General features: G+C 39.2%; 1 protein-coding gene across 6 annotated transcripts in view; it reads left to right on the forward strand.

Moving 5' to 3' along the window:
• The window catches only part of LOC122806350 (cellular tumor antigen p53-like), a 361,899-nt gene that overhangs the window by 104,514 nt on the left and 242,882 nt on the right, over positions 1-14,503 (forward strand). For all 6 annotated transcript variants that reach the window (XM_044076688.1, XM_044076691.1, XM_044076692.1 and 3 more), the window contains one exon: positions 3,242-3,484. In XM_044076688.1, the coding sequence (XP_043932623.1) occupies positions 3,242-3,484 (243 nt within the window). The remainder of the gene's footprint in view (positions 1-3,241; positions 3,485-14,503) is intronic.

Here is a 14,503-nt window from a genome sequence, read left to right on the forward strand (position 1 = left end):
ACTACCCTGAGAAAGTGCTTCTAGGGAGGACAGGAAGTCAAGAACTTGGCAAAGCCAGACGGCCAAATGGAGAATGGTGCATGTTTACTAGTCACAGAAACTGCAGTGATATACTTAATCCATTGCACAGCTGTTCAGCTGTCTTAGGCTTGTATAAAGATCCATAAAGGTGCGTCCAGTATTCCTTGAATCTTCATCCACCCACTTCATGATTGTTTTTTTAAAGGGTCCCTGCATCTCAAACCCTTGGGATACCTTTTTCCGATAAAGTTTAATCTTGGAACCTTTTACTTTTGAAACCGTTATATTGGTAGCTTTATTTTATTTATTTATTTTTTTAATTATGGAATGCACACATCCCTGTGTCTAGGCATAAAAGAGGAATTAAAGTAGTATCAGAATTTGCTTTGCATCAGGTGATAAAACTTGTCATTATTATATCCAGAGTCTCTGAGTAAGGAGAGGGAATACTGCATTTAACGCACATAGGCAGTCTAGGTATTGTTGCACTTAATCAATGTACATAGGCAGTCTATGTACTATACAAAAAAAGAACATTGGACTACAGGCAGCCTGCCAGGCTGTCTCCTTTCTGCCAGGCAAACAGGGTACATAATTGCATTAAAGGAATCTTTATTGAACTAGCTGGACAGCTGCTTTGTATTGTCAAGAAAATCCTGGGATAATGCTGACTGGACAGATAAGGGCTCACTCTACTAAAAAGAGTTATAGTAGCAGCTTTCTATAAGAAAGTCACCACTCATGATATCTGTGGAATTTCCATTCTTTTTACAAGTACTTTACATTGGATGTTTAGTTAAGTAGTAGGCAGGCTTAAACACCGCTGTTTTGTATGATGTTCTGTGACTGTCCTGCAACAGCTCCCCCCATTTCCCTGGTAGGGCGCAGCTTTAATACTATTCCTCTGGGAAAGGAATTGTACTCAGTAGTGGATCCTGACCATTGACACATTGCAGGTATAAATATGGAGGGATCAATACTGCATTGGCAGCTTCAATCTACCTTTCCCCTTGATGTGATAATTTTGTGGGGGGGGGGGGGCACCAGTGTTTTACGTGGTGGAGTAAAGGGTCTCCCCTCTGTCTTTTTATTTGTATAACTGCCTTCACTTCTTTGCCTTCCTTTATTTAGGAAGAATAAGCTGGTTCTGTGCACTAGCCTTACCCCCATTGTCCCTATTTACATGGCACTTTAGTTCTGGTTAAGTAAGAGGGAATAATCTTAGATGTGATTCTTATGCTTACCATCCAAAAGACACCCAGGTGGATTACCCGTGGGCTAATGATCCTGCAACAGTGATCCTTCTGTTTGAAGCTCCACTGTTGTGTGAAATGTAGTCGCACAACGCTGTACACTATGTACACACAGGTTTACTTCTAAATTGCGAAGTTTCAAAACGTTGAATTTCTTATGGTTGAGACCATAAGATCGAAGTTTTGAAACTTCAAACAGTTCAAATGGAGATCGCCATACAGCACGGAATGGTATATTTACAGTTTTCCTCGCTGTAGTATGATCTCGGAGTTGGTATATTTCATTAGCAGGGGGTGTCATGGGTGCAGGGGGGCTCACCCCCCCCCCTGCAAAAACATTAACAAAAAAACTTCTATTTTATGGTCATGACCTTAAGAAATTCGAAGTTTTCAAACTTCGAAATTTAGAAGTAGACCCATTCACACACCTACACATGTATAGATACACCACAGTTTAATGTTGCCGGACAACCATGATTTTGGGAGGTGGGAGGAATCGGGTATATCCACAGAAAACCCATATGAACACAGTGAGAAAAGATTTAAATGCATTTTTTTATAGTTTTGTTTTGTATCTTTTTTTCTATAGACTAAGTTCCATTCACTGTATGGCAGTCTGATACAAATGGAGAAGTACTAAAGAACAGAATAGTGAGAATTAAAATATACAATGAACTAAGGGACTTGGTGATGTTCATATGTATTTCACAAAAATAATTGCATTTCATTGTTTAAAATATGTCTGGCATCACAGGAGTCTGTGCATGTCTCGGAGTCTGATTCATTTTAATTGCACAGCTTTGTTCCTCATTTAGGTTCTTGTTTAAGGTGCTTGGGTATTCTTTAATTCATCCTTGTGTCCACTTGGATTTTGCTAGGGGCTACAGTTTCCTTACACATTCCAATGACATGCTGTAGCTGAAATGGTGGTCTTGTAAAACTGGCCACAGGTTTGTGTGTGTGTATTTTATGTATGTGAAATAGTGTGTAATGGCTGTGAATGCTGTCATGCCAAGGTACATTCTTCATCATTGGGTTAGCTTAATATAAATGCTGGCGCAAACAGAGGCATAGCTGGCTCATTTAGACCTGGTGCCATTTCAGAATCTTCCACCCCTCAACTGTTACTTTGAAGAAAAAAGATCCAATCTGCTGTTGCTCACATAAGGAGCAAATCAAGTCTGTTTCTAAAGTAACCCCTTTCTCTGTCTGCTTTTAAACACTGTAGCAAACCACTTATACCACGTCCACATGGCATTCCAGATTGCAAAAGCGGTATAGCCATGTATTTCTGTACTGGCATTCAAAAATGCCAGTAATGTAATGCAGTTCCAGTAAATTGACATCTCACTCTCACTCCCTTGGCAGCTACACTTCTCCCCACCCTGGCTATACTTCTGGTGACAAGAATTTGATTTGCCTTGTCAGGTAAGCTTAATGTGATTGCAGTTACAAGTTTTTTATTTTAATTTTTTTCTGTTAGAGTGAATTGTTAAGTAATATTTATGTAACTGTTTACCTATATAAAATGTGCAATTAAATTGCTACAGCAGTTAGTATTTATTTGGTGTAGGGAGTCTATTATAAATGGTGCTTTTGCACTGACATTTTCTGCTCTGAGTTTTTCTGTGTGGTTAATGTACAAGTGTATTCTGTGTATCCCAGGGTTGAGGTTGTTGGAATGACGGCAAGGCTCACTCTTTACTTCATATTTTGTCCCAGTCTGCAATACTTCATCTGGTATAAAAGTGGTCATGCTTGTGTCTTGGTGGCTGTTAAACCCTCCCATTTCCATGAACACATACATGCATATTTACATTCTTAAGTTTCCACAGCATAATGGAACTCTGTGTAAGTGAGCAGGTGGGGTTGGGTCTCTCCTGATGCTGATTGGTTGTTTATTTTCATGTAGGCTGTAGATATGATTAATCAAGGCTTGTTTCCTTTCTTGTCCTTTTGTACTTCAGCCCGAGTTGGACGACTTCCAGAGGGTGATGGATAATGAGCTACAGCAGGGTATCGTTACCAGTTCTGTGGGTGTGGATTATACAGCTCCCCACTACCAAAGTTTGCAGCCGTACAGTAGTAGTGTTGCTGTGGAGTTTAGTCCAACAACTTCTTCTGTACCGTCGACAACTGACTACCCTGGGGAATGCAGTTTCCAGCTGGTGTTTCAGGAGTCTGGTACAGCGAAGTCTGTCACATATACTGTGAGTATATGTTTGAGTCTATCTTTTTAAGAAAATAGAAACTGATATGTCATTGGGCTGTTTTTTCCTTAACTGAACAATGTGCATGGTACTGGAAGATGGTCCCGTTTCTGAGTAAACTATATCAATTTCGTGTTTATTTTAGCCATTTCTTGTTAGAGGCATGGAAAGACCAAAATGTCTAGATTTTAATTTCAGAAATCGTGACGATCAAGCCTGCTAAAGAACTAAGTAAGCAGGATAGGAGTGTTTTCATTGTGAAAACAGGCGCTCTGCTAGTTGGTTCTGTATGTCGTAATCGCTTATGAAGCCCCCCGTCACCCCGAGAAAGAACAGTTTGTATGCTTTGTGTGTTTTTTGTTTATGTATTTATTTTGGGAGGGTTATGGATGCCCTTAATATGTTGATCTCTCCTACTTGCAAACATTTTTAAGTGGCAAATTTGGAAGCCATGTTTCTTTTGTTTTTTGTTTTTTTTTTTTTTCCAGCAAAGCATGATCTCCGTAACTTGCATGCTTTTGTGATGTCTTGGCACAAATGGGAATTAGCTTTCAGTAACAGGATTAGGGTAAAATGTTTGACTGGAAATGCATTTATTTTAAATTCTTTTTCAAAGTATCTTCTTTCTTAAAGGGAGGATAATGTAGGCCTGTTCCCGCTGTCAGTGTATAATTTTCTATGTACTTCGAATGTGGAAAGGTAAAAATTACAGATTACATGGCTGCTTTGTCCATTAACACTAGCCTCCATTTTCTGGTGCCTCAACTTTTCTTTCATGTTCTGATATATAAACCAATTTGCTTATTTAGATTTTGGTTATATGGATGTGGTGATTTAGTCATATTTTACCTGTTGATCAGTTTTTAATCCTTGGAAGTAATGAATGCTGTTGGTACTCCCATTTCTCATGAGAATGCCTCAAACTCTTAGAGGTACAGTGCTTCATCAGGACAAATGTTGAACTTAGTGTGTCTCAGTGTTTTGCACTAAAAAGATTATAGTTATTTTGTGTAGTTACATCCCCATAAAACTTTGTAGGTACTGCGAGTGTTAGAAATCATAAAATTAAGTTAAATTTGTTTACCTTTTTTGTAGGTTTGCAGATGTCCATATGGCTTGGAGTCCAGAGTTTTGCTTTTTATTTCCCCACCTGTGTTTAACAGATTGCAGGCTAGCTGTGTTAATGTTTTCCTTCTAGTTTAGTCCTCCTGAAGTTATGTCTTTGTGAATGAAGTAGCTGAATTTAACAGATTGCAGGCTAGCTGTGTTCATGTTTTCCTTCTAGGTTAGTCCTCCTGAAGTTGTGTCTTTGTGTTTAACAGATTGCAGGCTATCTGTGTTCATGTTTTCCTTCTAGTTTAGTCCGCCTGAAGTTGTGTCTTTGTGTTTAACAGATTGCAGGCTAGCTGTGTTCATGTTTTCCTTCTAGGTTAGTCCTCCTGAAGGTGTCTTTGTGAATGAAGTAGCTGAAGTAGGTAGATGGGACAAAAATGAGGAATGATGCTTTTTCATTTGTAAGGTGTTCAGGTGCCCTTTGTTTGGCTTCTAAAGTGTATGCAGAATACAGTTTTATTTAAATGCAGATCATTAAAATACATTTGATGGGCTGATGTGTCACCATATGACATAAATGCAGCAGTTTTCTATTGTAACCAAAAAGTTTGACAGGTGTGTGATTTAATACTGCTGTGGATATTCCTGGAATAGTAGTGGAACGTCTGCAAAGTTGTGATTTGATGATGCTTTCTGTATTTCATTTCTTATCCATGTTTCAGAGATCCTATAGCCAGAAGTTCTTTTTCAGATGCATTAGCTAGCACTAAGCTTGAACACTGAACTGGGGAAAAAGTTTGAAGAGTTTTTCTGTCCTTTTTTGTAGCTGTTCTTTCCAGAGATTGCTTTCTACATTTGTGAGGTTGTCACTTTAAGTTAGCAGTGCTTGATGAGACCAGCTGAGAGGGGTCCTCCTCCTGCATAGAAGAAAGCATTGCTTGTGCTAGGCACTGACTCCATTGCTTGGCTTTAGGGGACGAAATAGCATCTCCAGTCCCTTTTGTCCATCTTGTGAAATCCTGAAGAAAGTCATACGTTTTAGTAATTTGTACGGAAGCAAGAGAAGTGCAAAATTGGGTAGCCATAGTCGTTCCTTGTTCAGGGTTTTTTTTTTTTTGGAAAACCCTTCATAGATGGTCTGTTTCTCCTGGGTGGGGGGAAGGGGAGAAGGTTCACCCCCCCCCTCCCGACACACACACCAGACTGAAGGTTAGATGCTTTATGCCCATCCAGTTTATTTCTTCTCTCTCTTAAAAATGTGACATTTCATCTGATTCTATTGCAGGCAGGCATGCATGCATGTTCCCTCCCTTAATCCAGGCATGCTTGGGCATGTTCTGAGAGAGTACTGTGAAATGCAGTTTGCTCTGTTACACTACCTTGCAGCTTCTGTCCATTGGAGTCCTGGGCTGCTTACAAAGCTGAGAGCTGATAAGGTTAGATTGTGAGGAGAGGTGTCTTCATTAGCACTGCACAGGAAAAGGAGTCTAAGTGGGGAATACAAGTAGGAAGAGAAGAACAGGTAATTTCAGTAAGTGATGTTCAAAGCTCTTTAGCTAGTTGTCTGTTTTATTTTTCATTTCAGGGTGAGACAACTCACTTTGTATAAACACCTGTTGTTAGTGTGACTTGGGAACATTTTACCATTTTTATTTGCCTACAGTGATGGTCAAAGCAGGGTTTTTGATACTGACATTTGTGTATACAAACGTTTGCCTGCAGGATGTAGTAAATTTTACACTTGGTTTCCTTTACTCGTGCTGTACTGTTATACTTCCATTTTTATTCTTAATACAGTAGCACAGAATATAGTGTTTTGGTAGATATGTAAAATGGAACAGGTTTTTGAAAGCTTACACTTGTGAAAGAACATACTGTCTATGTTGTAGTCTGTGCAAACTTGTGCTGTCAAGCTTGTCCCCTTTGCAACAACCTCTTTATTTCTGCATGTGAATTAACTTTGTGACACGTAGTCCTTTTATAGCTCTGTATTCAAACCCCGTATCCACCTATGCCCTCACTGTTAAATCGCAGGGCCCAACTACCCTTTCTGTGGTGTAAGGTTTCCTGGTATTTAAGTATTACTCTGCATCTGTCGTTCATTTCTCCTCCCTACTCTTCATGTGTGATCCCCTAACCTCTCCAGTGATTTTACAGCACACCTTTGTTTTGTCTCTCTCATTCTCCACTCCCTCATTATGTACATTCCCAGTGCTCTAAGCCTTTCCTCATATTCCATGCCCCCCTTTTCCATCTCTGTAGTCCTCCCTTTACATTCAACCGTTTTGGTCTTCCTATACTGATAGTAGCAGCTCAAACATGGTTTCAAATGAGGCATTGTAAACATAAGAACCAGACTTTTCCATTGTTGAGATTCACCTCCACTAGCAGTGCACTACAGTATTTTTGGGAGGTCTTACTGTTTTCTCATAGAGCTTAGCATGGTCCCTTAAAGGGTAGGTAGAGCAGTAGCAGCATAATCTGTGTTTGAGTTGGCAAAACCCTGTTAATGTGGTCTAGTACTAAGTGTCTAGGCTGAAGTTCCTCAGTTTGAAGTTGTGCCGTACTTGTCATACTCTTAGGTCAAGAAATCTGGACAAATCCTGAAACAGTAGGGTTGGGGGAGGGGGCAAAGCCCCCAAAACAGGGACAGGTTAAGTATTACTGTTTTGGAAAGTAGCTAGAATAGCTGCTTTTGTTAGCATGCATTTGTGAAGGAAGGTCTGAAACTCTAATATGTGTTGCTGTTTAGTGACTTCAGTCTTTACCGATTTGTCAGAATTTCACACATTTTTATGAAGAACAGGCCAAAAATATGAGGCAATAATCTGGGCAGTTGAGAGGTATGAGATGTGTGCTTCCCTTCCTGTACATTCTTAAGCAGTGTTGTCACACTTATCCCTCTTCCAGTTTGTCTTTTATTGAACCTGTAGAGTGTCTGTGTGCATGTATTTATATGTATATATGTATAGATATATAATGAGAGAGATATATACATGTGTGTGTGTGTATATATATATATAATGTAGAGATATCTATATATATATATATATATATATATATATATATATAATGAAGAGATATCTATATATATATATATATATATATATATATATATATATATATATATATATATATATATATATATATATATATAGATATGTAGATGGATATAGATTATATAGCTGTAGATATGTAGCTGGCCAGATAGTTGTAGATATGTAGATGAATAGATATAGATTATATAGATATATATATATATATAGATAAATATTGTGCGTTTACGTATGTGTTATGCGTACGTGGGTGTATGTATACATTAATATAATATACACGCATATGTAATGTGTGCATTTTAAAAATATGTATATATATATATAATCTCTCATATATATCTGTGTGTGTATGTGTATATATATATATATATATATATATATATATATATATATATATATATATATATACTATACTATGTGTATGTGTTTGTATCTAGATTATATATATATATATATATATATATATATATATATATATATATATATATAGATAGAGAGATATATTTATATAGATATAAGTATATAGAGATGTACTAATAAAATCCAAATGCAGGCAAAAGTACACAAAGCGAATCCAATAAACCACGAAAAAGGTGCACTGAAGGCGAACCAATAAAGCCACTGATGGAGACCACCAGTATATGAAACGTTTTATTAAAGAAAGTAATAAATCATGCTAAAAATGCTCCATTAACGCTATTAAAAATCTGTTTTCGTTTCGTCGCACTTAATCAGATGTGGGTTAGAATAAAGAGCTGCCCTTTTATATACATTTCAGACCTGTGACATCAAAAGCCTTAAGCCAACCAGAATGAATTTCTAATATGAAATAAATTAATTAGACTTTTCAAATTTATAATAAGAACCTTAAAAATATTTATATGCGAGTATTATTACCAAAGATAAAATACTTGTAGAATGAATTAAAACACATTTGGATAAACACAAGATGTTCATGAGTGTAAATAAATAAGTAAATAAAAATTTATATGATCCTTGATTCATTTGTGCATCAAAATCCATGCGCTGTCTGCTGGTTAAAAAGTAGAGAGTTATAGCAGTAGCTATAAAAGCCAAGGAATATAAACAACAATAAAACTTTTTTCATATTTGAATAATAAATAAATACAATCAAAATAAAAGCAATGTTCCAGAAATTTCATACACACAAAAGGTGCATGTCAGTGTAAAACATATGTGAACACTATAATTTAGCTGCTCTCAATTCTAAAAGTGGGGCAAGTGAAAAGTGCTCATTTAATACTGTTCTTTTATTGGCCTGCAAAGTCACTTGCCACCACAATTCTCTATATTCAATGATTCGCTTTCAGTGCACCTTTTTCTTGATATATAGATAGGTGTATATATATATATATATATAGAGAGATATATAGATATGTGTGTATATATGTATGTATGTGTGTGTGTATGTATATGTATGTATATATATATATATATATATATATATATATATATATATATATATATATATATATATATATATATATATATATATATATATATATATATATATAAATATATACATATATATATATATATATATATATATATATATATATATATATATATATATATATATATATATATATATATATGTATATATATATATATATATATATATATATATATATATATATGTATATATATATATATATATATATATATATATATATATGTATATATATGTATATATATATATATATATGTATATATATATATATATATATATATATATATGTATATATATATATATATATATATATGTATATATATATATATATATATATGTATATATATATATGTATATATATATGTATATATATATGTATATATATATATATATATATATATATATATACATATATATATATATATACATATATATATATATATATGTATATATATATATATATATATATATATATTTATATATATTTGTGTGTCTATATGTATTTGTGCGTGTATATATTCATTTATTTATAAATATATACATTTGTTTTTGTTATAGATTGCATCTTATCTTTACTTTGCCTTTTGTGCTCTTCCTGAACCCTTATTTTAAACTTTTACCCAGGTTTCTGTTGTACCTGCACTGTCTGCTTTCCGTTCCATATCTTGTTTATGAATCACTGTAATTTGCCTTCCTTGTTTCTTGGAATAAATTTATATGACCTGTCTGTCATTCCATCCTTTCAACTTTTTTTTAGCTTCTAATTGTTGTCCTGTGTCTGTACTGCTTTCTCTTCCATTTCTCCATTTTGTTTTGCTTCCAGTATGCAGATACCCCTTCTGCTGTCAAATGTCATGTTATGCAGTCAATATCTCCGTTTAAAGGCCTAGGACAAGGCGAGTCTCTCTCTGACATAGTGTTTCTCTGCTATACCCATATTGGTGTTGACCACGACTTTGATTACCTTGTTAACTTGCCAAGTTGGGTGTTGCAGGCCCATTTCCTTTTTTGCTGTAGCAGCAGTGGACATACAGATAGTACCTGTGGAGGTACTCTTTCATACCCTGTCTGTGTGTGCCATGGCTCCCTCCCTTCCCCTTCCTTGTGCCTACTCTTTGTTTCATACTTGTTACATGTGTGTACCACTGACTTCATGTTCTCCTTGCTGTCCCCAACAACCTTTGTCATTTTTCCACTGTTCATCCTCTGCCCCAGGTTAATCCTAGCTATAGCTTGACAAGTCCGTCCTGATGTGTCTCCTTAACTGACACCTTGTAATTGCCCTTAATTACTAATACTTGCCCCTCCTGTTTTGCACTGGCTGTCCCTGCTGCTGTCCTGACTAGGCTACATTTCAGACTTTTTTCCAATATTTATTCCTAAGCTTTGCCTCCTGCTTTCAGCGTGTCTGTTGTGATTTTCCCACCTGCACCTGTCCTGTTTGATTTGTGTGAGTAAGCTAGTTCTGCTTTACCGATGTCTATTACACAGTTCTCTGTAGTTACCTTGCATCACATCTGTACCTTTCTATTTTCTACAATCTCTGGCATTTTCTGTCCTCCTCTCCTGTTGGGTATGCCTATTTTATCCAGCTCCAATCACAGCCTTTTTTCACCACTCCTATTTATGCTTTGCTTCAGACCCCTTCCCTACTTTTCCTTTCGTTTCTCCTGTTACCTTTCATTGTCTGTATCCCAAGCCATAATATTTATCTCTGCTTTCAGCTGAACAGGCAAGGACCTTCACTTCCTCTGCATCTCAGATGCGACTACATTTACATAGCATCCTAGTCACCATCAGTCCCTGTGTCCATCTCCAGTACAGTAGTCTAGGTTTTTTGTTTTTTTTATTTGCACTGTCGTCTTGCTTTTGAGGGCTTGTGTTTCGTATCTCTGCTCCACTTATCCTTATGTTTTCTGTTGTGTTTGTTGCTAATTTTAATGGTTTCATATTTCTAATGCCTCCACTTTCCCTTAACTATGATTTCTGTTATATGCTGGAACTAGCAGGGGCCTATTTGATGGAGCAGGATTATAATGGCGGGGGGCAGATGTTGTTTTTTGCCTTTCTTTTTTCTTACAGTTGTACTTTTATAAAATGTATTTTATGCAGCCCTTGGGCACGTATCTCCCAGTCTGTCTGATACATCTATAATGTCGTGGGGCACAGCTGTTAACTGGGGAGGTGTCTTCTAGCTGTGAACTCATCTGTTGCTGCACTGTCGCGTGTTTTACCTGCAACTGCATTTTTGTTCACAAGTAGCCTTTAGATCTACTCCTGTGGCTTACCCATTTCCAGATATCCTGGGCACAGGCTAGCTCTGAAAAATCTAACTCTCTTCTTTTTGTTAACTTCATTGAAAGCTTTCCGTGCTTGCCTCTTTTTTTTGTGCTGCTGTCGTTATTTACATGTTTTTTCTTTCGTCTCTGTGCTGTGCTGGCAAAGCTGATTTCCTTTTGCTGAAAAATGTGACCCTTGTGTGATTCCTTCATTTTTAGCTGCCAGAAAGTAATGTGCATGACTCATTTGTTTGGTTGTTGGAATCTAGCTGCCACTTGTGCTGGTCTTGCTGTCTAGACCAAACTGAAGGCTGTCTCACTCATCATAATTACTTCTCCAGCCTTAGTGGTGCTGTTTAACGGGTTGAATGTTTTCTCTAATCCTATGATGAAGTCTGACACACAAGCTGAGCAGGACTGGTCCCGGCACATAATTCTCCAACCTCTGCTGGTTGCTGGCCACAGCACCTGCACCCCCACCCCCACCAACACACACACTCGCACACACTGTCAACTGCTAAAATTTGTTGCTTGCTAGTAAATTAAATTACCTGTTCACTTCCTTAATGTGTGTCCTGCATTCAAGCCATTTATTTTTACAGCAAACTTGCTTCTTTGTCGCATAGATTTATAGTTAAAATAGGAGGGGCCAGATAGCCTGTAGAGTTTTACATTTCGAGCAGTTTTGTGTGTCTGCGAATTCTCAATCTGAAGTTGTCTTCATTTGGTCTTCAGTCTGTAGGTTCCCAGATCCAGCACGGATTTGACAGCCACATACCCAGCATCTTGATCTGAGCTCAAAGCTCCTTCCCTATCCATAAATGCCCCTGTTTCTTTCCTCTTTTCAGATCTCGTTTGCTGCATTTTCAGGCCTGCATCACGATCCCCTGCTCCTAGCTTCTGTTTAGGTAAGAATTGTATTTTTCCTCTTTTTGGGTAAGTTTTATTTGCTAAACGTTTTCCCTTCTCTATTTTACCATGCATTTCGTTTGTTTAAAAAAAAAAAAAAAAAAAAAAAAAAGCCCTTCTTTCACTCTTTCTTTGAGCGTGTGCACGTCTGTGTGTGTCGGGTTTTTCGTTGTGTTTTTTTAGTCCTTTTTGGCTCTCCCCAGCTGATGACCACACTCTGTGTGTGGTTTGCTTGGGAGCAGCCCACCTAGACACTTCCTGTTCCCTCTCTGCCGGGTTTAATCCCCAGGCACTGATGAACAAGAGGAATAAGTTGATCTTAAAAGGACTTCTTCCCTCTCCTTCACCGAGGCACAGGCCCATTCTGCCTTGGTCTCTTCTGCTATCTCCACCCCAGCCTCTGGGACTCAAACTCCTGCCAAGAGGCCTGGGGACAGAGATGAGCATTCAAAGCATAGGGATAGGCCCAAGAAGTGATCCCGATCGCACGGGTCTTGCGGGCCCTACTCCAAAAGTTAGGTTGGCTACGAGATCTGAGTCCCCCGGCTCCATTTCCCTCTGTGTTCCCTGGAGCTGGAGGAGCTTCAGACCCAGTTGCCAGTGCAGGCTTCCCCTCACCGCCACTCCAGGCTGGTGTTGGTGGCCTCCTCATCTCGTTCCACCCGCAGTCTCTCCGAAGCGGAGACTGACAGGATGATGCAGAAGTGTATCTGCACCCAGATCTAGTTGGGAGTCTTGCCTGCCCCCTGGAGCCAGGGGATTGCAGTCTGTGTTCATCCCTATATCTCCTTCTCTGATCCGGCCCCCGGTTTCGGAGCCCTTGGATCCAAGGGTAGTCTGCATCAAGGGGTCAGCTCCTATGGTACCTTGGCACCGTATATGACCTTGATTTATGTCTGATCTGACTCGCTCGGATCTGTCCGGCTCTCTGAGCCATAACCTTGGTGCCAGATCCGAGGGGATGGTATCCGCTCCAAGCCTTTTGGAGCAGAGCCTTCCCCTAGGCATTTTTGCCCCTATAGGCTTGGCTCTGACTCCCCCATTGGGTCAAAGGGATACAGCTCCGACCATCGCCACTTCTCAGGACGTCTGTTCCGTTTGGCTTTCGACGTGGTGGAGAGGATCCTCTCGATTCCATCGAGACCCTTGATTATCTCATCTTTGGTGTACGTCCTGGCTCCCTCTATTTCTAGAGTGGGTCTGACCATCCTGCCATCTCTGGGACAGTCTGCCACCTCTATGTCCCAGGGCTCTGCCTCTTTGGTGCAGCAAGCCATTGGATAGAACCTCCTCAGTGGGGGTTTCTGGGGTGGACCTCATACATGTACGTGCAAAATGAGGCACTCTGACTCCCCCACTGGAGTCATTCACAGAAGATGCCGATTTGGAGGAAGGGAACCCCCCCCCCCCAGGAGGTCTCCTTCAGACCTTATGGAAATCTTACTCCAGCATGGGGGTGGTCTGTCCCAAAACCTAACCCAGATGAATCTGTGTTCCAGGAGGCTCTTGGCGCAAGACCCTCTACTTCCTGGGTATCCCCTCCCATGGATCCCTTGGTGGATCTCATTTCATCTCTGGCATTGAAGGAAACTGACTTGGAGCCCATTCCCAAGCGCCCTGACTAAGTTTTGAGCCCCCTTTGGACAGGATCTATTGGCATAAAGGCTCCCTGGTTGATGCCATGGGTGGTGGCAGCTTTCACTAAAAAGGAGCTCGCTTAGGAGAGCTCCACGGTCGACCCTCCAGACCAAGAGTCCAGGACAATGGACTGTTTTTGGGAAGCGGATGGATGCTTTAGAGACCTTTTCTGTCTGGGTGCTAAGCTACCTGGCACATGTGATTAGGCTGCAGTGAGACCTGGTCAGGGAGGTCACGGATGCTACCCCGGGGTCCATGTCGGCAGAGGGCAAGTAAGTGTTTTTTCTCCCAAATGGCCACCCTGACATCTGTTGTGAATGCCTTTATGCGTGTCCTCTCCCATGCCATGGAAGGTGCCGCCTGAGCTGCCATTAGGCATCATGCGTGGCTCCGGTTATGTGCCTTTTAGGAACCCTTTAAGATGTCCTTTATGAATGCCCCGTACGACAGTTCCTCCATTTTTGGGAAAACTGTATGTGACGCCCTAGTTCAGAGTGAGAAGGACAGGAAGACTCTGACTGCCATCGGGATCTGCTTCTCGGCCCCTCAACGATTCTTCTCTAGGAATCGGTGATGAACTATGAAAATGTGGTTCCGGAAACCTCAGTTTCTC

This window comes from Protopterus annectens, chromosome 7.part0 (genome assembly GCF_019279795.1).
Source record: "Protopterus annectens isolate FY-2018-M chromosome 7.part0, PAN1.0, whole genome shotgun sequence".
NCBI lineage: Eukaryota > Metazoa > Chordata > Ceratodontiformes > Protopteridae > Protopterus > Protopterus annectens.